General features: G+C 35.6%; 1 protein-coding gene across 1 annotated transcript in view; it reads left to right on the top strand.

Annotated features, from left to right (window-relative positions):
* The window catches only part of CHD1 (chromodomain helicase DNA binding protein 1), a 56,719-nt gene extending 31,322 nt beyond the window's left edge, over positions 1-25,397 (top strand). The window contains exons 15-37 of the mRNA XM_069775753.1: positions 1,355-1,543; positions 1,860-2,022; positions 4,722-4,874; positions 5,433-5,504; positions 6,367-6,516; positions 7,119-7,267; positions 7,546-7,642; positions 7,728-7,823; positions 8,775-8,951; positions 9,152-9,312; positions 10,660-10,701; positions 11,445-11,575; positions 12,015-12,153; positions 12,888-13,038; positions 13,947-14,069; positions 14,384-14,521; positions 16,442-16,699; positions 17,123-17,263; positions 19,466-19,644; positions 22,022-22,118; positions 22,331-22,388; positions 23,321-23,531; positions 23,737-25,397. Of these exons, the coding sequence (XP_069631854.1) occupies positions 1,355-1,543; positions 1,860-2,022; positions 4,722-4,874; positions 5,433-5,504; positions 6,367-6,516; positions 7,119-7,267; positions 7,546-7,642; positions 7,728-7,823; positions 8,775-8,951; positions 9,152-9,312; positions 10,660-10,701; positions 11,445-11,575; positions 12,015-12,153; positions 12,888-13,038; positions 13,947-14,069; positions 14,384-14,521; positions 16,442-16,699; positions 17,123-17,263; positions 19,466-19,644; positions 22,022-22,118; positions 22,331-22,388; positions 23,321-23,531; positions 23,737-24,100 (3,439 nt within the window). The 3' untranslated portion in view covers positions 24,101-25,397. The remainder of the gene's footprint in view (positions 1-1,354; positions 1,544-1,859; positions 2,023-4,721; positions 4,875-5,432; positions 5,505-6,366; positions 6,517-7,118; positions 7,268-7,545; positions 7,643-7,727; positions 7,824-8,774; positions 8,952-9,151; positions 9,313-10,659; positions 10,702-11,444; positions 11,576-12,014; positions 12,154-12,887; positions 13,039-13,946; positions 14,070-14,383; positions 14,522-16,441; positions 16,700-17,122; positions 17,264-19,465; positions 19,645-22,021; positions 22,119-22,330; positions 22,389-23,320; positions 23,532-23,736) is intronic.
* The last annotated feature ends 1,125 nt before the right edge of the window (positions 25,398-26,522 follow it).

Genomic DNA, 26,522 nt, shown 5'->3' with positions numbered 1-26,522 from the left:
TGATTCTTCTTAACGTTTTTTTGGTCAAATTTGTTACTGTGAAGTAGTGTAGTGATTTGAGAATCAATAGAAGTAGAGAATTGTACTGAAAGATCACTTAAATATTCTGTGTAAAGTAGATGCATATATTTTTTTCATGCTGCTCCTGATAAGTAATACTGGTAGCAGTTGTCACCTTTTTCCATTTTAGCAGTCCACAAAAATGATGGATTGATGTATGGGTCAGAACCTGGAAAAAAGGCTTCTTTGGCTAAGAAGAAAACTGTAGATTTACTCTAGGGAAATAGAACAGAATCTTTTCTGTGTTATTTGTATTAATGAAAATAAATTTGTACCAAGATGCCCAACATCCTGTAGTTCAGTCAGATTCCTGGTTTTCCCATACGGTTTGCATACAGTAAGCTTAGTGTATTGACCTTATTTTGTACTGACCTCTGCTTATACCTAAGACAAGTTAGAGCTCATGTGTGAGAGCATATGTTCCTGTCAGACATCTTGTAAATGCCAGGCACCATAGTTCCATTTAGTTTGAGCTATGGATTGTCCTGACTTCTTCAGAACCTTAACTAGAAAGCCACTATGGTGTAGTACCCATGCTTCATTTGATCATAAAGTGTATTCTCCTAGTCTGTTAGCACAGAGGATAGTTACGCTTCAGCTATACAAGCTGCAAAACATACATTAGGTAGCCTCTTGTTCTTTTGCACACCCTCCAGCCATGCAGCTGTTTTTTCATGCTGCTCTTGATAAATGTAATAACAGAATTTCTGGAACCATAGAATCATAGAATCATTTAGGTTGGAAAAGACCTCCAAGATCATCGAGTCCAACCATCAACCATGCCCACTAAACTATGTCCTGAAGTACCCCGTCGACTTGCTTTTTGAATACCTCCAGGGATGGTGACTCAACCACTTCCCTGGGCAGCCCATTCTGATGTGTGACAACCCTCTCAGTAAAAAATTTTTCCTAATATCTAACCTAAATCTCCCTTGCCTCAACTTGAGGCCATTTCCTCTTGTCCTATCAACCATCTCAGTGAGTATCCTTGCAGAAAAAGAAAAATATTGGGTCTCCACTGGAGAAGTTAAAATTCAGTAGTTTTCATTCTGTAAATGTGTTTGGAAAAATTCCATTCTTCTATTTACAGGCAAAGTATTTGGAATTTCATGTGAGATGAAAATTCAGAAACTGGATAAGTTAAACAGAAGGGAGTGGGAAAGAAATTGAAATGTGTGTGTGCTCTTGTGGTATATTTATACACGTTCTATGTTTGTGTTCTCGTCTTGAATTTTGCATCTTCAGTCATTCACAGTATGTTATTATTTTGTGCTTATTCTTTATTATGTTGAAGGTTTTCCTCCTGGGAGGATTTTGAAGAGGAACATGGCAAAGGGAGAGAGTATGGTTATGCAAGTCTTCACAAAGAACTTGAACCATTTCTGCTGAGAAGAGTTAAAAAAGATGTAGAAAAGTCTTTACCTGCTAAAGTTGAACAAATTCTGAGGATGGAAATGAGTGCATTGCAGAAGCAGTATTATAAGTAAATAGCAACACTTTTAAAATTGTGCTGGTTTAGTGATATGTCCACATGAAAGTTACTGCAGTATAATAGATATTTATAATGTAATTTGAACTCGAGACTTCTAGGGTTTCACAACAGTAAAATTCTAGCAAGCAAGGGCTCAAGAATTACACTGGTCTAACGTCTATTCATGTAGCTTCTTTTATTTGGCATGTTTGTACATTCTTTTGGGAGCTGCTTTTTTTCTTTAGCTTGTAAGCACTCAAAATATAAACATCTCTCTTGCTTCCACATACGGTTAGAAATTACTTACATTGTACATCTTATGTTATAGGTGGATTTTAACCAGGAATTACAAAGCCCTCAGTAAAGGTTCAAAAGGCAGTACCTCAGGCTTTTTGAACATCATGATGGAACTCAAGAAGTGTTGTAACCATTGCTACCTCATTAAACCACCAGATGACAATGAATTCTATAATAAGCAGGAGGCCTTACAGGTAATGTCACTTTTTAATTAAGGGAAAAAAAAAGTTCTATTTTACATCTGTAATATTCACACAATTTTATAGTCCTCTGGCAGTTTATTAATTCTTACTGAAGTATATTAAGAAAAAACAAGTTCTCTGGAAAATGTGCATCCTGGGTTTTAAAAGTCAGTGAATTGGTTTTTGTTTCTTAAGTGGAACTGAATAATTGACAGATAATTGACTAAATAAAATATCCCCAAATTTAATTACAATCAAAGTAAAAAGGAAATGGCTTGAAACAGGCTGTGTATTTTCACACAAAATAAACGTGAGATCTGTTTTAAACTCAAGTCAAATAAAGCAGCTAAGCAGGTAAATGTAATGTGAATGTGTGGTGGTGGGTTGACCCTGGCTGGATGCCAGGTGCCCACCAAAGCCACTCTATCACTCCCCCTCCTCAGCTGGGCCGGGGAGAGAGAATATAACAGAAGGCTCATGGGTCCAGATAAGGACAGGGAGAGATCACTCACCAATTACCATCATGGGCAAAACAGACTCGACTTAGGGAAAATTTAACTTGATTTATTGACAAACAAATCAGAGTAGGGTAATGAGAAATAAACTCAAATCTTAAAACACCTTCCCCCACCGCTCCCTTCTTCCCGGGCACAGCTTACTCCCAATTTCTCTACCTCCTGCCCTACAGCAGCACAAGGGGATGGGGAATGGGGGTTGGTGTCAGTTCATCACACATTGTCTCTGCTGCTCCTTCCTCTTCAGGGGGAGGACTCCTTACTCTTCCTCTCCTCCAGTGTGGGGTCCCTCCCATGGGAGACACTTCTCCAGGAACTTCACTAATGTGAGTCCTTCCCATGGGCTGCAGTTCTTCATGAACTGCTCCAGTGTGGGTCCCTCGCAGGGTCACAGGGCCTGCCAGCAAACCTGCCCCAGCGTGGGCTTGTCTCTTTCCATGGGCCACAGGTCCTGCCAGGAGCCTGCTCCAGCGTGGGCTTCCCACGGGGTCACAGCCTCCTTTGGGAACCCACCTGCTCTGGTGTGGGGTCCTCCCCGGGCTGCAGGTGAATATCTGCTCCACCGTGGACCTCCATGGGCTGCAGGGGGACAGCCTGCCTCACCATGGTCTTCACCATGGATTGCAGTGGAATCTCCGCTCTGGCGCCTGGAGCACCTCCTCCCCCTCCTTCTTCACTGACCTGGGTGTCTGCAGAGTTGTTTCTCTTGCATGTTCTCATTCCTCTCTCCAGCTGCCATTTCTGTTCCGCAACAACTTTGCATTGCTGGTGGGCTCGGCCTTGGCCAGTGGTGGGTCTGTCTTGTAGCTGGATGGCATTGGGTCTGTCAGACATAGAGGAAGCTTCCAGCAGCTTCTCACAGAAGCCACCCCTGTAGCGCGGGTTCCACCCCCCCCCCCCCCCCCCCCAGCCTTGCCATGCAAACTCAATACAGAGTGGAAAAGCATGTGACTGGTAGTGATACACCAGCAATCTACGTGGTAGGAGAAAATGATCTGCAGAATGCTTTTAAGTCTTTTTTTAATAATCAGATACTGTTCTTTGTATGCCTGCAAACAACCAAAGTGAAAGGAAATGAAAGTAACAAGCATCCAAAGCTGAAAACAGTTATCACTACTAAAGGTGGTCTGTTGTTTGTTTTGTTTTGGTTTTTTTAAGGTCAACTAATATTTGTACCAAAACTGCTGAGAAGCACAGCAACAGATAAGATGACTGTTGGTGGTGGTGCAGTTTATACCAACATAAATGTTTCTAAAGATGATTTTTTCCTGTAAGCTTTCAAGTTGATCATTTAAATACCTTTCCAAAGCTACTAGTTTGTGCAGTGACAAATATTCTCCTCCTTTCTGGCTTAAAGAATAAAAGCACCTAACTGAAAACTTAGCGCTCCCCAAAATTCTATCCCAAGTGTCTTCACCTAAAGAGGCCTAACATTTTCAACATTAAGTTTCACATTTGCTGGAGTTTCTCTTCTAGTTACTCCCAATGGAGCTGAGAAGGCTTCACAGGCTTTAGGTGGGTTACAATGTTAGGCACCACAAATGAGATTCCTTTCACTTTATATTGCCTGAGAAACTTGATTGATGGGCTTTGTTTAAAAATACTTACAAAGATTAAGCAGCAGTACCTATTTCTTTTCAAAAGATTGGAAGTGAAGAGATAGTAGTACTAAGATAGTTTTTTCTCAGTCTTATATTTTATTGGTTACCAAATTTTATTTTTTATTTGGCAGAAAAGAATTTGTGCCCACCTCATAACTGCTTAAATTTTTAAGCCCATATATTTACTTCATGTTTTGATGAGATATTAAGATGTGATTTGAAGAGAGGAAACTGAACGATGCATTTCCTTTAAAAATGTGTGAGTTAGTAATGCTGTTGATTTCAGTTAGAATCAGCTAAACACAGAGTAAACTTTCATGTTCAGTTAACGCTGCATGCTAGTAAATTTATATAGCAGTGTTGTCTTATGGTCACCTGAATTTGGTGGGGGTTTGGGGTTTTTTTAGGTCTAGGAGACTATATGCACATTTTAAACTATAAAATTCTTAAAGAATGTCAGAATTTACCTTTTTTTCTTTTTCCTTCCACAGCAATAGAAAGAAAAACAAACCTCAAATGAATGTCTAACCAACTGCAGTGTGTATTAGTGTTGAGATAAATTTATTTTGTAATGTGTGTTTCTTGGTTTTTGTAGCATTTAATACGTAGCAGTGGGAAACTAATCCTTCTTGACAAGCTACTGATTCGTCTGCGAGAACGTGGCAACAGAGTTCTGATTTTCTCACAGATGGTGAGAATGCTGGACATCCTAGCAGAATATCTGAAGTATCGTCAGTTTCCCTTTCAGGTAAGAAGCTTGATAGTAGCCGAAAAGCTTGGTAGTAGCCAAGAAGCTTTGATCTTGAATATAAAACAAAAAAAAACCCAAAAACAAACAAACAAAAAAACCCAAAACAAAACAAAAATCTTTTCTTTACTCTGAGGGTGACAGAGCACTGGAACAAGTTGTCCAGAGGTTATGGAATCTCCATCCTCTGTGACATTCAAAAGCCACCTGGGCATGACCTTGGGCAACCTGCTTTAGCTATTGCTGCCTGAGTAGTGGGGTTAGACAAGACCATAGCCAGAGGTCCCTTCCAATATCAGCTGGTTTGTGATTATGTGATCTGCACCACTTCGCTTAAGAAAAGATACAAGAAAATGTGTTCTTTTTCTAGAAAGACTGGCAATTGCTATATGCTAACCAGTATTTTGAAGTGAAACAGATGAATTAAAAAATTATGTGAAGTGTTGCATTACTTTTTTTTCCTTCACATAACAGTTTTGGCAGTTGAGAATTCAAGTTGCTCTGATTTTGAAGATAGTATAAGAATTATTTTTTAACTATAGTATTCAATCTCTTTAGAGACTTGATGGATCAATAAAAGGGGAATTGAGGAAACAAGCACTGGATCATTTTAATGCAGAAGGATCAGAGGTATGGTATCTTTTTCCTAAGGAATCTGTTTTATTTGTTCCCAAGAAATATAAAAAACCATTGCACAAAAAATGAAGGCTGAAAAGTGAGTTTTATTTTTTATTTCTTTCCCAAAAATTCAGAACGTTCTGTATGGTTTTTTGGCCATTACTGAGCTAAGGGCTACGTGGAAATTCTCAGGATTCATTCCTGAGTATAATGGTTTGCTGTTTCCTGTAACTGTACTGAAAATTGGGATTTTTTTTTTTAACCTGTTTTACTTTATCTTGTATTTCATATGTTGTTTTATTGCATATCGCATATCTGCATATCTGCAGTCCTTCATGGTTGTCTCTGAATGAATAATTCTTTATCTTCTACTGGCTTTCTCACCTTGTTGCTTGTCACATTTTCATATTGTTCATGAATATGTTTAACAGCATTGAACCTGGCAGAAGACTTTAGCTTCCTGTCTCTTAACCAGTTACCTGTAGGCTCAAGTGTCTTCCCTGCTCTGGCATGGCTGCTTCCTTTTCCAGGGCTTGGGGTAGGGAGTGTGGGAGAGGGACTTTGTAACATACAAGGCTTTAACGGTAGGGGTTTTGTACTTTTTGGCCAGTCTTTGGTTGGGATTTTTTGATTGGTGATCATCTTTTAGGATGCCACTTCCTTTAAACTGTTGAGAAGTCAGTAACTATTTATAAAAATATTGGTATCAATGTTTGCTTTATACTTAAAGAAGCTTTAACTAGAACAGTTATGGAATTGGTAGTATATGCTTTTGTAGTCTGCACCACAGACTGCATAAACAAGTGTCATATTGATTCCTTTAAGAATATTAGAACTATTGTATATAAAACTATTTCTTATTTTATGATTTCAGGACTTCTGCTTTTTACTGTCTACCAGAGCTGGAGGATTAGGTATCAACTTGGCATCTGCTGACACTGTAGTTATATTTGATTCTGACTGGAATCCACAGAATGATCTGCAAGCACAGGCTAGAGCACATAGGATTGGACAGAAGAAACAGGTATGCACATTCAGCTTTAAGCTCGAAACGTGAAGGAGGATTCCATGCAGTAGCTTGTCCACTCTGTCTGCACCATTCAGTCCTCATTATTTTTGAGAATAACTAATACTTGCTCTGTATGTCTAAAAATGTTAGTAATGCTCATTTAACTTTCTTTTTTTAAAATCTCCCTATATGGAAAGATAATATGGCAGCTGTGGTATATGGATGGGAGAGGGAGAAGAGTTGTGGGCTTGCCTGTCCCTACATTGATTAGCATCATGTCATTCTAGAAAATAACTGCTACATCAGGCACATTCCCCTTGCTTATGTATTTCTTAGTTCTCTTCAGGTTTCTTTCTTGCAGAAGACATACCGTAATAAGTAATAATTGGACATAGGATAGTTTTGCCTGTGGCAATGCTTGTGCCAAATCACTGAAGTTCAAAAAAGACAGGTCTAAGAGTTTATTTCTCTGGTTTCTTAAAACACTTATGTAAAGACTGTGGTAACATGATTGAACTAGTATTTCATATTTGAAAACAGTCAATAAATTCAGAACATATGTAGTGAAGACTGAGATTTCTCCTTGTTGTTGCTTACTTTTTAAAAAATATTAATAGGTTAATATCTATCGGCTAGTCACAAAAGGATCAGTAGAAGAAGATATTCTTGAAAGAGCCAAGAAAAAGATGGTGTTAGATCATTTGGTAATTCAGAGAATGGACACTACAGGGAAAACCGTACTACATACAGGCTCTACTCCTTCAAGGTACATTTGTGTTTATTTCCATACCAGTTTACCCTGGAGTATATTTGACAGGTAAAAATGTAAGTTATCTCACTTGGTTAATGAAAGGCAAAATACGATTAAGTAAAGATGCAAAGTATATTGTCTTTGTAGATTTTTATTTGCATATGACATATGTATTTTGTTTTTAAAATACAGGTTTTTATTTAACAGTAAAAACCTTAATTGACTCATGATCATAGAGAACTTTTTCAAGTTACTAACATAAAATGTTTTTCCTGAAACATCCTTTATTTCAGCTCAACACCTTTTAATAAGGAGGAGTTATCAGCAATTTTGAAGTTTGGTGCTGAGGAACTTTTTAAAGAACCTGAAGGGGAAGAACAGGAGCCCCAGGTAAGTAGTGTTACTGAGCTAGATAGGTAAAACAACTGAAAATATGTATGAATTATTTTGTTGTAAAGAGAAAATTCTTTTTTAGGAAATGGATATAGATGAAATCTTGAAGAGGGCTGAAACTCGGGAAAATGAGCCAGGTCCACTAACTGTGGGAGATGAGTTGCTTTCACAGTTCAAGGTATTGCTCTGTTCCCTCTCTCCTGCCATAATTACACTTTCCATTATAAATGGTACTGTTTTTCTTTTGTGTAGCTATCTGCCTCTTCCTTCTTATGAAATAGATGCCTCAGTAAGTGAATTCTGTATCTCTTTCTAATAAAATGTCTTTTCACATGTACAGGATACCTACTGTCAGTAAAAACATTTAAAAATACATTATGTATTTTGCTAATAAAATAAGAGATATTTATGAATGTATTAATGATTAGAATTCTAGGTAGTTTGGTGTTTTATTTATTGCCTTTGTTAAGCAGCTGTGTATTGTTGAATGCAAAATACAAAGTTTGCATTTTTTAGTTAATGACTTCTAGAAACAGCTTTAACCCTGAAGTAAACTTGAATTCCAGGTATTTTAAGTGTTATCAGTTAAACATATTATAATCTGGGTGCAAAAAAAAATGCAGAGCATGATGTATTTGTTTAGATCAGCTTATTATTAAATAGGTCTCCTGCTGATAGTTCATTTGCAACATACTTTGATTTCTACAGTGTATTAATGTTTGGTGAGTTTTATATTACCATAGGTTCACATTAACTCAGGTATTCAAATGTTGTTAGCCCTATTTTGAAGAAGTGAAACAACAGTCATACAGCTATCAGGGAGGTGTTTCATTATGTAACTGTATTAGTCAGCTTTTTCTTTTAAAAGATTCTCATTTTTTATCATCTTATCCCATGCTGCATGGAGTCTGTCTGTTTCATAAATTAATAAAAATACTTTCATTAGGGACAGTCTTCCATGAAGCATTTTGTATGTATAAATTTTATATATATTCTAAAAGAATAGCATATATGAAAATAAATAAAATATGTACTTTAGAACTTTGTTTTCCTAAAATATTAGTTGCTCAGTCTTTTTCAAAAAGTCATGTATTGATTTGATGAAAATATGTATATTCTCATATACAAGGTGGCCAACTTTTCCAATATGGATGAAGATGATATTGAGTTGGAACCAGAAAGAAATTCAAGAAATTGGGAAGAAATCATTCCAGAAGTCCAGCGGCGAAGAATAGAAGAGGAGGAAAGACAAAAAGAACTTGAAGAAATATACATGCTTCCAAGGATGAGAAACTGTGCAAAACAGGTGCCTCTTGGTTCTGACTGACTTGTACTTCTATATTGCTATTGGTTTAGTTTCTTTGTTGGAGGTTGTTGTTGTTGGGTTTTGGTTTTTAAGTTGGGGGTTTTTTTCCTTTTCTGAACACATATTTTTGACAGGCTAGGTAAAACTTTATTTATGGTTGTTAATCATTTAGCTTTGAACTACCTATTCTGAAATTCCAGATCAGCTTTAATGGAAGTGAAGGGAGACGCAGTAGGAGCAGAAGATACTCTGGATCAGATAGTGACTCCATCTCAGAAAGAAAACGGCCTAAAAAACGTGGAAGACCACGAACTATTCCTCGAGAAAATATTAAAGGATTTAGTGATGCAGAGATCAGGCGGTAAGATATGGGGGGACATGCATATTTAAAGGGACAAGAAAATTTATGATTATGATTATTATTATTACAGAGCTTGAAAGTATAGAAGGCAGTCTGTTTTTCCTGAATTTCTTTGAAAATTCTTTTGTTCTAGGCATTTAATATTTTACCTTGCGTACTTTGTTGTGCTGACATAACGAACTGTCATGGCAAGAATTTGAACTCATTTTAATGAGGGATAAAGTTACGTTTGAAAAATACTCTTGATTGTTTTAAATTTGTTAATTCCTGCAACCTATGAAGACAATGATTTTAAAAACCAGTTGTTACAATGGGTGAGCTTTTCTTTTAACTTACAAGTGAAATAATCTGTTTCCCATCATTTTATCCAAAAACTAGAGTGCTGAAAGAATATGTAAATCCTTTTGGTGACAGCTACAAAAATTTGAGTGGATTTTGTTTTCTTTTTAAACTTCTTGACACTGTAATTCAATTAATGTTGTATCATGGTTTTTTAAACTAAAAAAATATGAAATCCAATTTGAATCTTGTAGGTCCCTTCAATATTTGGCGCTAAAATATTTTTTTTATTAGAAGGAGGAGGAATTGTTGCGGTTTACCTTTTTGGGTTTGTGAAATACTACTTTTGCTTCTGAAATTGCAGTATGCATGTTTCTCTAAGAAGTTGTAAAGCTTTCAAAATATTTTTGGTTAGAGAAATAACTTTAAAGATCCTTTTTGCCTTTCCATTTCATCTAACAACACAGTGAATTGGTTCTTTTTTCAAGGCTGTTCTTGTGCTTTCACTAGCAATTTGAGGCCTTGATTGTTGAGAAATTTTTCTTTCTTTTTTCTTAGAATTATTTTTATTTATTTTATTTTTATTTCATTTCCTTCCTATCTTGGGTAACTCCAGTTTCTTTCCATCACCTACACATGGCTACAGAGAGTATCTTTCATGCCATATTTCCCAAAATCTCAAATCAGCTGCTGCAGATTGCTCCTTTTACTATATAAGGCATAACTTTAATGCCGGAAATCTCTATTTACTGTAAATCCACATTAAACTCTTATGATTAGAGACATCCAGCTGCTAAATCTTCTGTCTTGTGAAATTAATAAAGCAATTTCTAAAATAAATTATACCTTCTATTGTTTTCTTTACATCAGTTCTTAAACCAATAAAACTCTGACTTTGTGTTATCTGGATATACTAAGCTGCCCTACTCTCTCAACTTTCCCCCCCCCCCCCCCCCCCATTGTCCATATAGCATTATACTAAGATCAGTTATTGTATTAATACAATTTTAAAACCAATTTAGTTAGTTAAGCATACATTTAAATGGCAAAATTATTTTCTGTTACTAGGTTTATCAAGAGTTACAAGAAATTTGGTGGCCCTCTTGAAAGGTAAACTTGTTTGATTATTATTTGTGTAGCCACTTAATCTTGTTTTCATAAAAATTAGAATAATATACAAGAAATCTTAGGCTAAAGAGAAAATACAGTGTCTAGCCTTTTGCCTTGAATATAACATGACTTTAGCATAATATCTTACCTTTCTTCATGTGTGCTATGTGCATGAACAGCCACACAACAGACCTCAATTTGCAGCATTGCTTACTGTCTTTATACTTCACCTGCTGTCTTGTTTAATCTTCATTGGTAATAATCATTTGGTTGTCTTGTTTGATAGCCTGTTGAAAGCCTATCAGTATATCCACTGTGACTGTCAAAGTTAGTTTTGCCTTTTCAGTATTGTCAGTTCTTATTTTTAAGCTTTCTTTATTATTCTGTATTTTAAGAAAAACTTCCCATCCTTATTTTCCTTAAATATCTATATATTTATATATATAGATATATGTGTGAACATATATATAAAACTATTCCTTTTTCTTTTTTTGAAGAAATGTACAGAATTAACACTGTAGGGTTAGGGTCCTTTACAGTTCTTGTTGTATTGTCCTCTGATATCTGAATCACTTGCCCCCTCTCCCACCCCCCACCCCCCTTGGATCAAAATTGCACACAGCATAGCAAATGAAGGTAACTGATAACTTACATGATCATTTCTCCAGCTTCAAAGTTTGAAGGAGTCATTCACAATCACTAAAGTTTCAGAGCTATACAAATGTGTATTTGTTTTATTACAGGTTAGATGCTGTAGCTAGAGATGCTGAGCTAGTTGATAAATCAGAGACAGATCTTAGACGTTTGGGAGAGCTTGTACATAATGGATGCATTAAAGCTTTAAAGGACAATTCATCTGGACAAGAAAGAGCAGGTACAGTGTGTTCAGGGGGCTTGGGGAGCAATAAAAAAAATGTCAAGAAGTCTGAATTACTCTTGCGCTGTGATCATAACAGAAAACAGTTTTGTCAGTTTTGTTGGGTGAAAATATAAACACTTTTATGTTGGCATGCTGGTTGATTTTAAAAAAGGGATATAGTAAGATGACTACTTTTTTTTTTTCCCCTTTGTGTATGAATTGTCATTGGAGAATGCAGTATGTTTTTGCTTGACTGTGGAATTTTAAAAGTAATGTGTTATTATCTGGAATACCTTTTGTTCTGGAGCTTAATTCAAGCATCTGGTTAAGAAAAGGTCATTTGATATAATTGAAAATTTGCTGCTATAGCATCAGTCTTACTTCTTGTCTTTATGTTTTTCTGTATGATAATCATAAAGGCAAATATTTTAACAGCTTTGTCACTTATTTTAAGGAGGTAGACTTGGGAAGGTTAAAGGCCCAACATTCCGAATCTCAGGAGTGCAGGTGAATGCAAAGCTAGTCATCTCTCATGAAGAAGAGTTGGCACCATTGCACAAATCCATTCCTTCAGATCCAGAAGAAAGAAAAAGGTACTGGGTTTTGGTTTTGTGTGGGTTTTTGGTTTTTGGGGGTTTTTTAAGGTAGTAGTAATGGAGATAATTTTTCAAGTTTTATTACTTTTTTTCAGACAATTTTGACTCAAAGCACACTGACAGCATTGTCCTTCTATTCCTGTAAGCAGTAACCTGCTCCACATCTGTTCTTCATTTTCTCTTCCCTTGCCATAGAAGCCAGTACCACCTCTGGCTTCTCAATTGTATTCACCGGGGACTGTGTTCAGTTACTAATAATAATCAGGACGGGAATTGAGGCTTGCTGAGGAGCTGCTGTACGTCATCGCTGTGTGAGGGCAACGCAGTGTCTGTGAAAGCACAACAGCAGTTGTTTCTACCCTCTGAACTTTTTCCCTTGCCACCCTGTGTATCACAATCCCTAAACCATCCACTTAGCAGTTACACTTGGATGATGACTTATGCTTTTATTCATGGTTAGCCAACTCTGTGATGCAGCTCATGGCCACAGACAGATATCTGTTCCTCATATTTTAGTCTTGATCAGCCTTAAAACACATTTCAGTGCTGATATCAATAAATATTTTATGGAAATGTTATGAAAATATAACGATAAATATTTGGATTAATTTTCTAAATATACCAGCATCTCAGCAGAGAAAAATCTAGATACATCACTTTTAATACGTTCCCTTCCCCCTTGCTTCAGAAGTAAAAATCCCTTATTTGTCTTTCTAATTTAATTCTGCTAGATATGTCATCCCATGCCACACCAAGGCTGCTCATTTTGATATAGATTGGGGTAAGGAAGATGACTCCAATTTGTTAATAGGCATCTATGAATATGGTTATGGCAGCTGGGAAATGATAAAAATGGATCCTGATCTCAGTTTGACACAGAAGGTATGTCATCTACAACATTTCATCAAGGACTCTTCTCGTTTAGGTAATAATGCAACTAAGAACAGTTACTGAGAGAGCTTATTTTATGATGACTGAAATTTTAAGGTCTGTATTCGGCTGAAGTATGCCTTCTTGCAGTCAATTATGTTGCTATATTTCCATGTAATTGGACCTCTGTCATTTGAATTTTTCCTCTCTACTCTACATGTTCTGGTTTTGTCCATTTTGTGTTCTTAAACTTCTGGAAGGGAGGTTTTTCTAGAGATTTGATTTGGTTTCCCCATACCCACTTAATCACCAGATTCTTTACCTGAAGCTGTCTTGTATTCACAACATGAGAATAGCTGTACTAGTGAGCAACAGGTATTGAGGGAAATACTGTGGTGAAGTAAACTTTGTGATAGTACCAACAACCTATAGTTTTGGGATTTGAGGAGCCAGGGTTGTGTCCAGATTAGTTTAGTAATGATTCCTATTCCTGCTGTCCATTATTTTGCCTGTTTTTTGAAACCACCCATTTATATTTTTGGCATCTGCAATACCCTATTCTGCATTTAGAAGATAAATGAGGCAGAGACAGCAGTTCTGAGGATTACTGGTACAGGAGCTCAGAATTCTTAGATAAACTATCAGAGTGGAAATGGAAATCTGCGGCTGATTTCTTGAGTTTGTTTTAAATTTTGAGGCAATTTCCAAGACTCTGCATTGGCTGCGTGATTGGAAAGAAATGAAGACATTTAAGAAATTCTCCATTGCTTCAAGCATGCTGGCATATTTGCTACGTATAGTTGAAGTGGATTGTTTTCTACCTTTTACGCAACTTTTTCTGTTCTGTGTGCTCCAGGCTAGCATCTTTCAAACTCGATAATACGTACTCATAGCTGTGATACTACCATTATTCTCCTCAGATTTTGCCTGATGATCCAGATAAGAAACCCCAGGCAAAGCAGTTACAGACCCGTGCAGACTACCTCATTAAATTACTGAATAAAGACCTTGCAAGGAAGGAAGCACAAAGGCTTGCTGGTGCAGTAAGTAAAATTTGGCATTCATTAGTGAGATAAAACAATAAGCTTATGGGCATGTCAGCTGATCCTTTTCTTTTTCTTATTTAGTTCTGCTCTTTTTCTTAGTGTAGTATTACTCTGTATTGCTATTCATATTACATGAGCCTAACTACTGTTGCACTGTGCTCTGTCTCCAGTTCTGAGAAAAGTGGTCATTAGTGGCAATAAATAAAATAAAGTGAACCCTCTATTTGATGTAAAAACAAATATTTTTTTTTGCAACTGTGGTGCAAAGATGCTTGTCAGTTGACATATTAAAGAGGCCGATTTACCTTCAGGGCAATTCAAAGAGGAGGAAAACAAGAACTAAGAAGAATAAGGTAATAAAGGCTGCAAAAATAAAAGAAGAAATAAAAAGTGATTCTTCGCCACAACCCTCAGAAAAATCTGATGAAGATGATGATGAGGATACCAAGGTAAATATCTTTCATATGGTAAAGATGGCTATTCAGTTCTTCCTATTAGTATCAGTTTTTATTTTTTCTTCTGTTTGACTTAATAAAATCAAAGCACCTGAATGTCATCCTTTTCTTGTGGCCACTACAGTTGATGTGTACATCAGGACAAGCACATGGAAGACTGTATGTATTTAATGATAATCCAGTAACTGATGAATTATGAGTAGTTTTCCAAATGAAATTATAAAAAAATGTTGTGGTCTAATGGCATCGCTCAGTTTCAGCATTCTTTAAAGACATTAGCATTGTATCAGCTAGAAATGCAGGCCTAACGTAACACACAATTATAAGCCTAAAGTTTCTATCTAATGTGTTCTAACTACTGATAGTGATTTCTCATGTGAAGTTTTTTATCCAGGCTCAGGAAAAAAACATCGAGCTCAGTTAGAATGATCAGCATGAATAAATGGTATTTCAAGATTTGAATGTGAAAGTTCCTGTATATGTCATAGCTTTCATTATCCAAAAAGACTATTTAGCTGACTATTTAACCTTGTTGTGTTTTCTTACTTCTGATGTGTTGCTTTAGGCCTCTACTTTTGTTGGGTCTTTTTATGTCGAACATTTATCACACAGCAGAAACCATTAGAGATAAAAAGTTAGGTGAAGTTCAGGGTCATGTCACAACTGATTTTATGCCTTTGGAAGTAGGTGAAATAAATCAGTGCAAATCTGTATGTATCATTAAAATACTTCTTACTTGGTTTAAAATAAACTAAATTGAAGTGTCTTGCATAGCCATTTTAAACTATTACAAACCATTGTAATTGTCAACTCACTCTAGATGAAAAAATACTTCTGCGAATACATAGTTAAAACTGAGTCAGCCTTAGAAGAACTGTGATAGATCTATAAAAAATAGTTATTTTTAACTAAAGCATTCCTGAATGTATTCAAATGGTACTATGAGGAATAAAATGTAAAGGCAGAAAAAAAAAAAATTAATGTAGACTGGCTTATGGTTATAGATCCAATAATTTGTCTGGAATGTAAGACTAAGAACTGTAAGTGGTGTCACAGCTCCCGGTAAATTAACATGGGCAACTGAATCCTAAAATTAAGAAAATTAACTGTTCAGACTACTTAAAAAATGAGTGTTAGACTTCATCTTACTCAAAACAGAAAACACTGCCAGTCAGTTGATTTACTTGTTATGTTTTGGGAAAGTGCCTAGAATGCTGTCCCCTTTTGTCCCCTATCATCCAAAGATTATAATAATTCTTGCACCTGTATGTAATACTTTTGTTACTTAATATAGTATTTTTCTGTGTCTGGAAGGATTTGAGTTTCCATCTCAGACCTTGTGAGTATTATAAAGACAAGTGGAGTGGTATTTTGTTCACCCTCAAATAATTACATGGGCTCCCATCAAACAATCCGTAGCTAAGACTTTTTTTTAAGCCTAGTAAAAAGAACACCTCTGGAAAAGAGAAAGTTGGGAATCTGTTACCTTCTCCTGTGAGTGTTTAATATGGGATTGGTAAAAAGTTACAGACAGAGGTCTTCTAACATTCCCATCACTTGAGTGTCCTGACCAATCAGCTCAGTTTTGCGAGACCTACTTCCTTACAGTTCTTAGCTCTTCAGAGCCTAACTACCTTTTAGAGGGACAGAATTCTAAGTTAATTCTAAGTTAAATGGACATAATTTCTCACCCCCACTATCACTGCTAAATCAGTGCTTGCTTTGTCACATCGAGGAGGTGAGTGAGTAGTTCTCATCTTTCTTTACAACTGCATTCAGTTCCATTTGATTTATATTAAATCTATGTCCAAAAGGAAGAAAATACACAGATAAAGTATGTTTTAATCAGATAGTTATGAAACTTGTATAGATAGGAACACAGTTTGATGTGACATATATGCTTGCATATTGCAGGATGAGATTGTTTCAATGAAACAGCCACATAAAAAAATTAAAGCAGAAAATGAAGAAAAGTCTGAGCCAGATACTGGTATAAAGAAGGAAGCTGAAGAAAAAAGAGAGATAAAAGAAAAGGACAATAAGAAGGATTTGAAAAGAGAGAAAAAAGAAAAAGAGGATAAGAAAGAATTAAAAGAAAAAGATACTAAAGAAAAGAGAGAAAACAAAGTGAAAGAATCCACACAGAAAGAAAAAGAAGTAAAGGAAGAGAAGGTAACTAGGTTTATTTATCTTATATAGCACTAGAAAAGGCCACTAGGTATACATCAATGATTTTGAGATGAAAAGGTATTTTGGATCTGATCAGTTGTCCTTTCCTTGAAGTCTTTTACAACATTTAAGTTTTATTTTTACTACCTGAAACCGTGAGGACAGGCATTTGAAATGGGAAATTACGTCTTCAATGATACATATCTTAGTTGGACTGAAAGTACAAGAATGTGCAAGAAATTCTTTTATTCCTTTTCCATTTTCCTTTTCCATCCTACAGAGAAAGTAAATGGTACTGTTGCTGAATATCAGCATAGTTTTTATTCTTATTATTGAAGAGAATGCAGTAGTTAGGGGGATTGTCATATAGAATAATTCCAGAGCCAAAATAATGTTTATTTGAAAGTATTTATATCTTGTTCTTAGATAAATGAAATCAAATCTGAGAATAAAGAAAAAACTAAAAAAATTCCATTGCTGGATACTCCAGTTCATATTACTGCAACTAGTGAACCAGTTCCTATATCAGAAGAATCTGAAGAACTGGATCAGAAAACTTTTAGTGTGGTAAGTCCCTTTTTGTAAGTTAGTGTTTATGCTTGACAGTCTAAATGAGGGCAATATCTGATGTTCTTGATTCTGTTACTGAGCACAGTAACGCAAGTGGTCTTTTGCTAGTGAAGTCTCAAATCAGTGAGTGTTATTGACACTGTACTAAAGTAACTTTTGTCTTCATTCTAGCAGTTTATTTTGTGTTTACTGTATTTATGCAAGATAGTAGGAAAACTTACCCAGTGGTCTGTGTGCTGAATAGATTTAGAATACAGACTGTAAAGATATATCCTCAGGAATAACTTGTGTATTCTGCTTTTTAAAGAGCAGATATGAATGAACTTCAATGCAGTTGTTGGAGTCTCTGGCTGCTTCTTACCTTATATGTTTTTCTTCTTTGTAAGATAGCATGAGAAATTAAGGTTCAGCACTTCCCTCTTGAAGTATTGCTGACTCTATAAATTAGTAGACCCAGGAAGGAACAAATGCTAAAGCCCTTAGAAATACCTTGCTGGAGTAGTGTCTCTGATACCAAAAGAATTTTGTTTAATCACTACTTCTGACTAAGAACAGAATCAATATTAGAGGAAAAAAGGTACATACACACAATTTCTGTAAGGTTTTATAGGTTGGCTGGGGCCTCTGGAAAGGTAACAGTGAGTTACTTTGAGCAGCTCCTCTCTGCGGGTGTTTCATCATTCAGATTTCGACAGTTACTTGTTTCTGCCAGCCAGGTTTATTGGGGCTGTTGTGGGTGCTGGCTGTGACATGCAAGTAAGATTCTCTTGAGTATGGCAGTGACTGGTCTATGTATGGTTTCATTCTAAACATCAAGTAACTCACCTGTGATTTCCAGGATGAGCCTTGAGTGATTCAGGTGGATATGTTTGTGTGGCTAAGTGACAGAAAATCACTTGATATCCATGTACAGTTATGTTTTTCTGATCACTTCTGTATTTAAGCAGTACACTATGTAAGCTGTCTTTTAAAGGCTACTTTAAGTTGTGGCTAGTGCAATATGTAATGCAGCTCCTTAATTACTTAGTGGTATGATCTGGCAATGGAACAGTTTCCTTGATTTTTCTGAGCTGTCCCTAGACGCTTACATGGTAATGGTGATAATCCATTTCATACAATTCCAAACATTTGTTTAGTTTAAAAAAAAAAACAATTTTTTGTTTGGTTTTTGTTGTTTTTTTTTAATCTGCAGACTTCCTTTTGTTCTTACTGGGAGTAAATCTAGGTTGGGTCTGTGTATAGAAAAACGTTTTTTTTGTCCAGGCTTTTTGTTCTGGAATGTACTTTCTATCATTATGACATGATCAGATGTGGTCTAATTGAATATTTAACTACACTTTCAAATGGAAATTACTGCTGTGGGTTGTTCAGGCTTAACAAATTTGCCTCTTTGTGACAAGGAGAATATGCATTTCATCTGTTTACCCTGCCATTGTAGTTGGATGGTGTTCCTAAGCAAATGTCTAATTTAAATCATGCTAACTAGTTTTATCTGGACTTATTATTAAAACATGTGATTCAGAGTGTGAAAATTCAAGAATGCACATATGACACATATCTGTGTTGCCATCACTGTCGTTACTAATACAGGCATGCCAAAACTAGCTTTACTGTAGATAGCACACATTCTGCTAGTATCTCCATAGGAATGAGGTTTAAAAACTGCTAAGAGAAGCAACGTTGATCCTCTGCTGAATGCCGGGCTTAACTGTTGCAGAAAGTATCTCAAATATACTGAACCCTTTCATATTTAATTTTGACATTGAGTTTATATAGCTTTCAAGGTGCTGAAAAGTGTAGGTCTTGTCCTGTATGCTTGTGCTGAAAGTTATGATTGTAAAACCCAGTTGTAATGAATCCTTTTCCTCAGAAAATCCCTTATATTAAATTAGTGCTTCCTTATATCCTTGATACCTGTTATTTTATACAATTTAATGCTTTTATAGAGCAGTAAATTTCCAACTGGGTTTAAAATACAACTTTTTCCAAAGGAAGCCTGTGAAACATTTTTAAGAGATGTGAGCAAAACTTGTTTCATTTGGTTTGTAACAATACTCTTTGTCTCTCCCCCCCATCACACACTCTCCCCTCATCGTGCCCCCTCCCTCCCTCTTGCCCCCCCCACCCCATCTCCCCCCCCCCGCGTTCTAGAATTCTTTTTTTCTTTTAATTAATACATTCCTTTTTTCCATTTTACAGTGCAAAGAAAGAATGAGGCCTGTCAAAGCAGCATTAAAACAGCTGGATCGACCAGAGAAGGGCCTTTCTGAAAGAGAGCAGCTGGAACATACTAGACAATGTCTAATCAAAATTGGGGATCACATTACTGAATGTCTAAAGGAGTACACAAATCCTGAACAAATTAAACAGTGGAGAAAGTAAGTTATTCTCCACATTTTTTCTTGAAAAAGGACGATCTGTAATCGCTTCTATTAAGCAGAATAGTTTTAAATTATTTCTCTCGTTTCTTATTCTCCCTTTCTTATATCTTTCTGCTGTTTTAAATAGGAATCTATAAAAAGATGATTATAGATGGTTCTGACTTCTGATGGATTTGACTTTTTTGTACTATATAGCAATGCATTTTCTCCAGTAGGTGGCGTCATCTCACTTCTTACAACTGAAAGCGAACACTAGATAACTTGTTACTTAGACTGTGTTTAGTGGAAAGGAATTCTTACCTTTAAGGATCTGGTTTTTTCAACTTTGAGGGTTGTTTTGTTTTTGTTTTTTTTAATTCCTGCTAAAAATAGGTAATTCTAAATTTCTGTTGAACTTTGTATGATTTTGAGTTGCAGAATTCTTTATTCTTTTTAAAATATACTCTAAAATTATACTACATATTACATAGTAATTATGACTTGATAAAAGTATTTATCATAACTTAGATGTATTTAAAAAATGAAAGAAGAGTTTGCATTTTTGAGGTGACAATTTTAAAAAATTAAGAAAAAATGTTGGTTTGTAAACTTATATTTTAAGTTCTTAATGCAATTTGAATTACTTTTATCAGAGTGCGTACTTTAATCTTTTATGGTTGAAAATACATCCTGCACTTCCATATACAAAAGCTTGTGTTTCATTTTCTTGAAGACTTATGTTAATGTACAATGCTTCTGCTGTTTTTACTTGCTATACTTCAAAATATTAAGGTGATCTGAGAAACAAAAACAAGATCCGTGTTTAATATTTTGGTAAATGTTATATTTCTTAAGGAGAAACTCATAATAGAACCACTATTCATAATAATGCTACAATATTATATGTATTTCGGCTATCTTTAAGAAGTGTAGTTAAGCTACTTCTATAAAGTTATACAGGTGTCATTACGCACACTATTGACTAGTTGTCTACTACCGCAAACCTCTAGACCTAAATAACAATGTTTAAATAATCACATTGAAGGAGCAGACTGTTGCTTCCTGAGCCTGCACACTTAAGATACTTCTGAACACTAGTATTCTGTACTCTTTTAAGCATTCCACCTGTAAATTTGACTAAAAAGATTCTATACTTTAGCTTGGTTACCTGTGATCATAGAAGCAAATGTTTTCTTCATGGTTTTGGCATCTTGACAGCAAAAGACTTGATTTGTTCTTCTTTCATTCCTTCGAGCACAGATTAGGCACAAATTTACTGCCATGCCACTTCCGTCCTCTTTCACAGTTCTCATTTGGCTTCAAAGGCTTTGATCAGGCTTTGGAATTCAGTGGAAAAACTCTTACTGATATTTTCATGAAACAAGGCTTGTAGGTCAAATAGAATCATAGAATCGTTTAGGTTGGAAAAGACCTTTAAGATCATCGAGTCCAACCATCAGCCCACCACCATGCCCACTAAACCATGTCCTGAACTTAGACTCTTTGATTCAAACTAATATTTCTAGAGAACTGGCAGCAGGATAGATTATTTTTGCTTCTATTCCTACAGCACTCCATTTAAATAAAATTTAAAAAAAAAAAAAAGGGAAATTTCTATATATTTTCTATTACTTTAGTTAATAGTACAGCTAATTGTCATTAAAAATTATCAGTAGAAAATAATATTTAAAATGCATGTTTCAGCTGGAAGCAATGTGACTGTTTGCCACATTGATAGTTTCTAAATTATTATTTAGTTTGAATAATCTGATTCAAAGTATCAAATAAACTAGTCTTTAGAAAAAACATGCATATTACACTTCTCAGCATTAGTATTGTCATCAGACATTTTGTTTGCATTTTTTATTTCATTACAAACTATAATTTCTGGTAGTTCAGAACTATGTAAGTGTAATTTATGGATATGAATCTACAAGGATTCACAAAACTGAGACATCTATTACAGAGCCTATAAACTGTCTTACACTGTAAGAGATTTCAAGTGTGGAAGAATTTTTACTTAAATTTTTATTTACTGAGTGGTAAATACTCAAAATTCAAACAAACTTTCAGAAGACATACATAAACTGATGGCTATGTTTTTAAGCAGTTTCACCAATCATTCTGTTAACACAATTGTTATTAGTACTTATAGTATGCACTTCGCACTCTGGAGTATGTAAAAATATTACAAAGTGACAAACTGTTAAAGGAATTAATTAATGTTTCAAATGTTTGAAATACAGCTGGGTAATATTTGCTGTGCAGCTAGGCAATAGTGTGTAAATTTTAGTGTTTGTGGTTTACTGAAGTACTGTTCAAATAATTACGGTTGTATAATACAAGAAAAACAAATGTATAGAAGAATTGTAACTTCTCTTTTTTTCTTCCTCAGAAATTTGTGGATTTTTGTCTCTAAGTTTACAGAATTTGATGCCAGAAAACTGCACAAACTGTATAAACATGCAATTAAAAAACGCCAAGAGTCTCAGGTAGTATTTTCAGACCCTTTCTAAATACACAAATATATATTAAGTATTATAAGTCTTCTGTTAGATTTAAAGGATTATAAAGAACACAGAAATACCCTTCAAGTAGTATTTCTGTTTGTATAGTCTCTTTTGTTAGGATATTTTTTTAATGAATTCAGGGGAACTTTGGGATTTGGGATTTAGTAATGAGTTTTTGTACTTGTCTGTTTTAGCAACACAATGACCAGAATATTAGCAGCAATGTGAATACACATGTAATTAGAAATCCAGGTAAGAAACCTTAAGTATATTCTTCTGTTAGATATTTCAGTTTTCATGTTTATTTCATTTCACATGTTTCCTAGATCTGTCTCCCTAGATCTGTCAGCCTAGAGATAGGCTGATTAGCGAAACTTCACTAGTTTGCTGATGAAATCCAGCTGAGTGCAGACTGAAGCTGGTAATACTGTTTTAAGCAAGTTATTTGACCATCCTTTAAAAAACCAAAAAACTTGGGAAACATTTTTTGTGTTTAATTTTGGGGAGGGAGAGAGGTCTACTCAAAACCCATAAATTTCTTGGAAATTCTGTGCCTATTTGTAGCTGTTCTAGTGTCACTACCGTGTAAGAAAGCAAGCTATTTCTTGAAGTTACAGTTTATTAGTTGTGGGCTGTCTTTTATTGTTGACAATAACACTGATTTTTCTATGCTCTCACACCTGTCTTCTTGTAATATTTGCTTTTTATCTTGTGTTATGTAACACTTGTAGTATATTTTCATGGACTTAAAATCAATATAATGTATTTTAGGAATATCACTGAAAGCCTTTCAGTAACAAGGTGTACCTTGAAGATTTTTACTCATGCCAAAGCCATCCCTTCTTAGAGAGGAAGATGCTACCTTTCTGTCTAAAATTGCTCTACTAAAGGCACCTCTACTCACTGCTCATTTGGGCCACATACAGCTTCATAGACTGAATGAAGAGGTTGAAAGGTTCAGTTTCCAAGTCCTACACATGTACATTCTAGCTTGCTTCCCCCTTCTGAGGTTTCTTCCAGTTCGTTCACATTAGTGCATTTGTCTATCAACTATTTAGATCTTGTTTCTGTCAAATTATAATGTCACTTTCAAACTGCTTTACATTTGACCAGTAAAAGGGCTGTTTGAATTAGGTGAACAAAAGACTTTGAGACTTCCTTTTAACCTCTGCTTTATTAAACAGATGTGGAAAGACTGAAGGAGAATACAAACCATGATGACAGTAGCAGGGACAGTTACTCTTCTGATAGACATTTGTCACAATACCACGATCACCATAAAGACAGGCACCAGGGAGATACTTACAAGAAAAGTGACTCTAGGAAAAGGCCCTATTCAGCCTTCAGCAATGGAAAAGATCACAGAGACTGGGATCACTACAAACAAGACAGCAGGTGAGTTTCTTCAGCAATTTTAAAATCTGTTCAGAATTCCCTTCCTGGTTTTGTGGTGTGCTTGTAGCAGGCACCAAAACATCTTTTTGAACAATGCAAAATTGCAAAGATGATATCTCTCTAATGCAGTTATGTTGATTTGACATAATTGTAGTTCTTAATGTGTGCTTAGTAACACTAATACAAAAAATTTCTATTTTTTTAGATACTACAGTGATAGTAAACATAGAAAGTTAGATGACTACAGGAGCAGAGACCACAGGTCAAACCTGGAAGCAAGTTTAAAAGACAGCCGGGCTCATTCAGATCACCGTTCCCATTCAGACCACAGGGTACATTCAGATCACCGCTCCACTTCAGAGTACAGCCATCATAAATCTTCTAGAGATTATAGGTACCACTCAGACTGGCAAATGGACCACAGAGCTTCAGGTAGTGGCCCAAGGTCACCATTAGATCAGAGGTCTCCTTATGGTTCAAGATCTCCCCTAGGACACAGATCTCCATTTGAGCACTCATCAGATCACAAAAGTACACCTGAACATACATGGAGTAGCCGGAAAACATAACAAAGACTGACATTTTCTGGACCTTCTTTTAGCCATATACAGTAAACTAACACAGTAATTGCCTTACATGACTTGAAAGATATGGACTGGATATTCTATCAGTAGCAGTATTGTTACTTCTTTCCAGGATGCAAGGTCTATTATCCCAACAGAAGAAAAATATTTTTGTATTTAAAGTTTATGCTGCACTGTGCTGCAAATGCTGTGGCACTCTTTTTTAAGAAATGGAAGATGTTTACTTTTACAGGGACCTCAACACTGCCCCTTTCAGACTGGATCTTAACTATAAAACTCTTCATGTCAAAGTGGTTTTAGGCTGAACACGTTTTAAATTATGTTTGTAAATGAACTTTTAAACACTGACCTGTGCTCATATTTCAGGAAGGAATGAGGAATTTATTTTCTTTTGTTTCTTAACTCTCAAGGACTTTGTTCACTTTCCAAAGCTACTTGTTTACATTGTACACTGCGACCACCTTGCCGCTTTTCATCACAAGCTTGAATATTTAAATTCTGTACCTATAACTGTAAAATAGCCAGGATTTCTCCTGTTTGTGATCAGTTATAATGCCTTTTTACAAAACAAACAAACAAAAAAATAATAGTAATAAAAAAGAAGAACACAGACAAATGGCTGTAAATTATTGTAAATTAATTAAATGAGCTTTTTTTCCCTCTCAGGCTTTTTTTGGCTGTTCCTTTTCCCACCAACTCAGGCCTTCTTGTCACAAGTATGGAAACAAAATCAGTGTACTTAAATGTTTTAATAAAATACCTTGATGAAATCACCGTTCAGAATGTAAAAATGGGGAAAGGGAACATTTTATTCCATTTAGTGCTCCTTTTTTATTGGATACTTTAGATACATGTTTGGGGGGTTTTTTTGGTTTTTTGTTTGTGGTTGTTTTGTGGTTGGTGGTTTTTTTTTGTTTTGGGTTTTTTTTGGGTTTGGGTTTGTTTGGTTTTTTTTTTTTTTTGCTACTAAACTGTCAGTGTTGTGATTGTAATGAAATGGCAAGAAATACCCAGTTAAACTGTGCTCTGGAAAGCTTTTCAGGTGCATTGGTTTAAAAGAAAGAGTTTAAATAACTAAACACTTCAGAATCCAAATCAGCCAAAATTTATTGTAAATCCATTTGTGTTCCCTCTTCAACATGGGCAATAATGTCAAATGTGCTATGCAGCAGGTTAATATTTTAGAAGATTTGAATGACTTTATTGACAGAATTGTTACAATGCACACTGATTGTACATAGATAACTTCTATCTGACAAATTAAATTTAAACTAAAAGGTTATGTGGGCTCATGTAGTTTTCTGCTGTGTTTTTTCTCTAGTGTCACTTTTTCTCAGGTTTACCCATAAAAACTTTAAACTCTTACATACTAAATTTTAGTATGCTATGTGACGGTTAGGGAAGCTATTTAGCCTGGTATTATGTGGTTGGAGCTTAGGGAAGCTATTTAGCCTGGTATTATGTGGTTGGAGCTGTATCTGAGGCTTCAGTTTTTCTCTGCTCTTGCAATGTTGAGCATTTTTTCCAATTAAACAGGTTTATATGAAAGCATTAATACAGAACCAAAATCTGTCCAGAGAGTATTTGTTAGGATCTCACTGTATGTACAGTTGCTGCACATTTAAGTTTTGAGCTTATTTAATGTAGGCTGGGACTCAGTTAATGCTGCTTCATTTCTTAACTCTTCATCTTCCCAGGATCTGGAGGGTTTTGAGTTGTTCTGCTTTTGAGCTTAATTGCTGAAGCAGTGTTTAGGCAGTGGAGTGGCCTCTGACAAGGCTGTGCATGTGTGCTATGCATCTTACACTTCCAGTGGTGAAACTAGAAGCTGGAGCATCTCCAACCACTGATTGACTGTTACTGCTTGAGTAGTGCACAGATCCATCAACAGAGAATAGATAGAGCAGTCCCACTAAGCCTGGTTCACCATCAGTGTCACTATATTATGGCATTGTGGCTGAGAATGTCTAATGTGACATGATAAGTCTGCATCCGGTTTTGTTAACGTTACCTCAGGTCTCTCTGAAATAAGCAAGACAAAATACTTACTTGGTGGCTTTGATTAGCATCTTTGGCAATTAGTCTGCTTAGGCTGTGTTAACTTTTATTCAACGGTGTTTACAGATCTACAAACCACATTTGCAACAGTTAGTTTTTCACATCTGGTTTCAATTAAGTCCTAAGTATAAAGTTTGATGGTGGAGATAGCTTCCACTGTTTATGAAGCTGACTGTTATGGTGTATCTTACTTATAGGAGAATTCCGTATTCTCTGCAAATAAGCCATTTATAATTAATTTTCCATAAACATAGATTTGATCCTTCTTTTGTTCATTTGTAATGAAAAGTCTTCAAGGAGCGTGTCCAGTTCTGAAGCATCCATCGGATGCTAATGTTGCCTGTCTGTA

This window comes from Haliaeetus albicilla, chromosome Z, assembly GCF_947461875.1.
Source record: "Haliaeetus albicilla chromosome Z, bHalAlb1.1, whole genome shotgun sequence".
Lineage (NCBI taxonomy): Eukaryota > Metazoa > Chordata > Aves > Accipitriformes > Accipitridae > Haliaeetus > Haliaeetus albicilla.
This window is presented reverse-complemented; position numbering and strand designations above follow the sequence as displayed.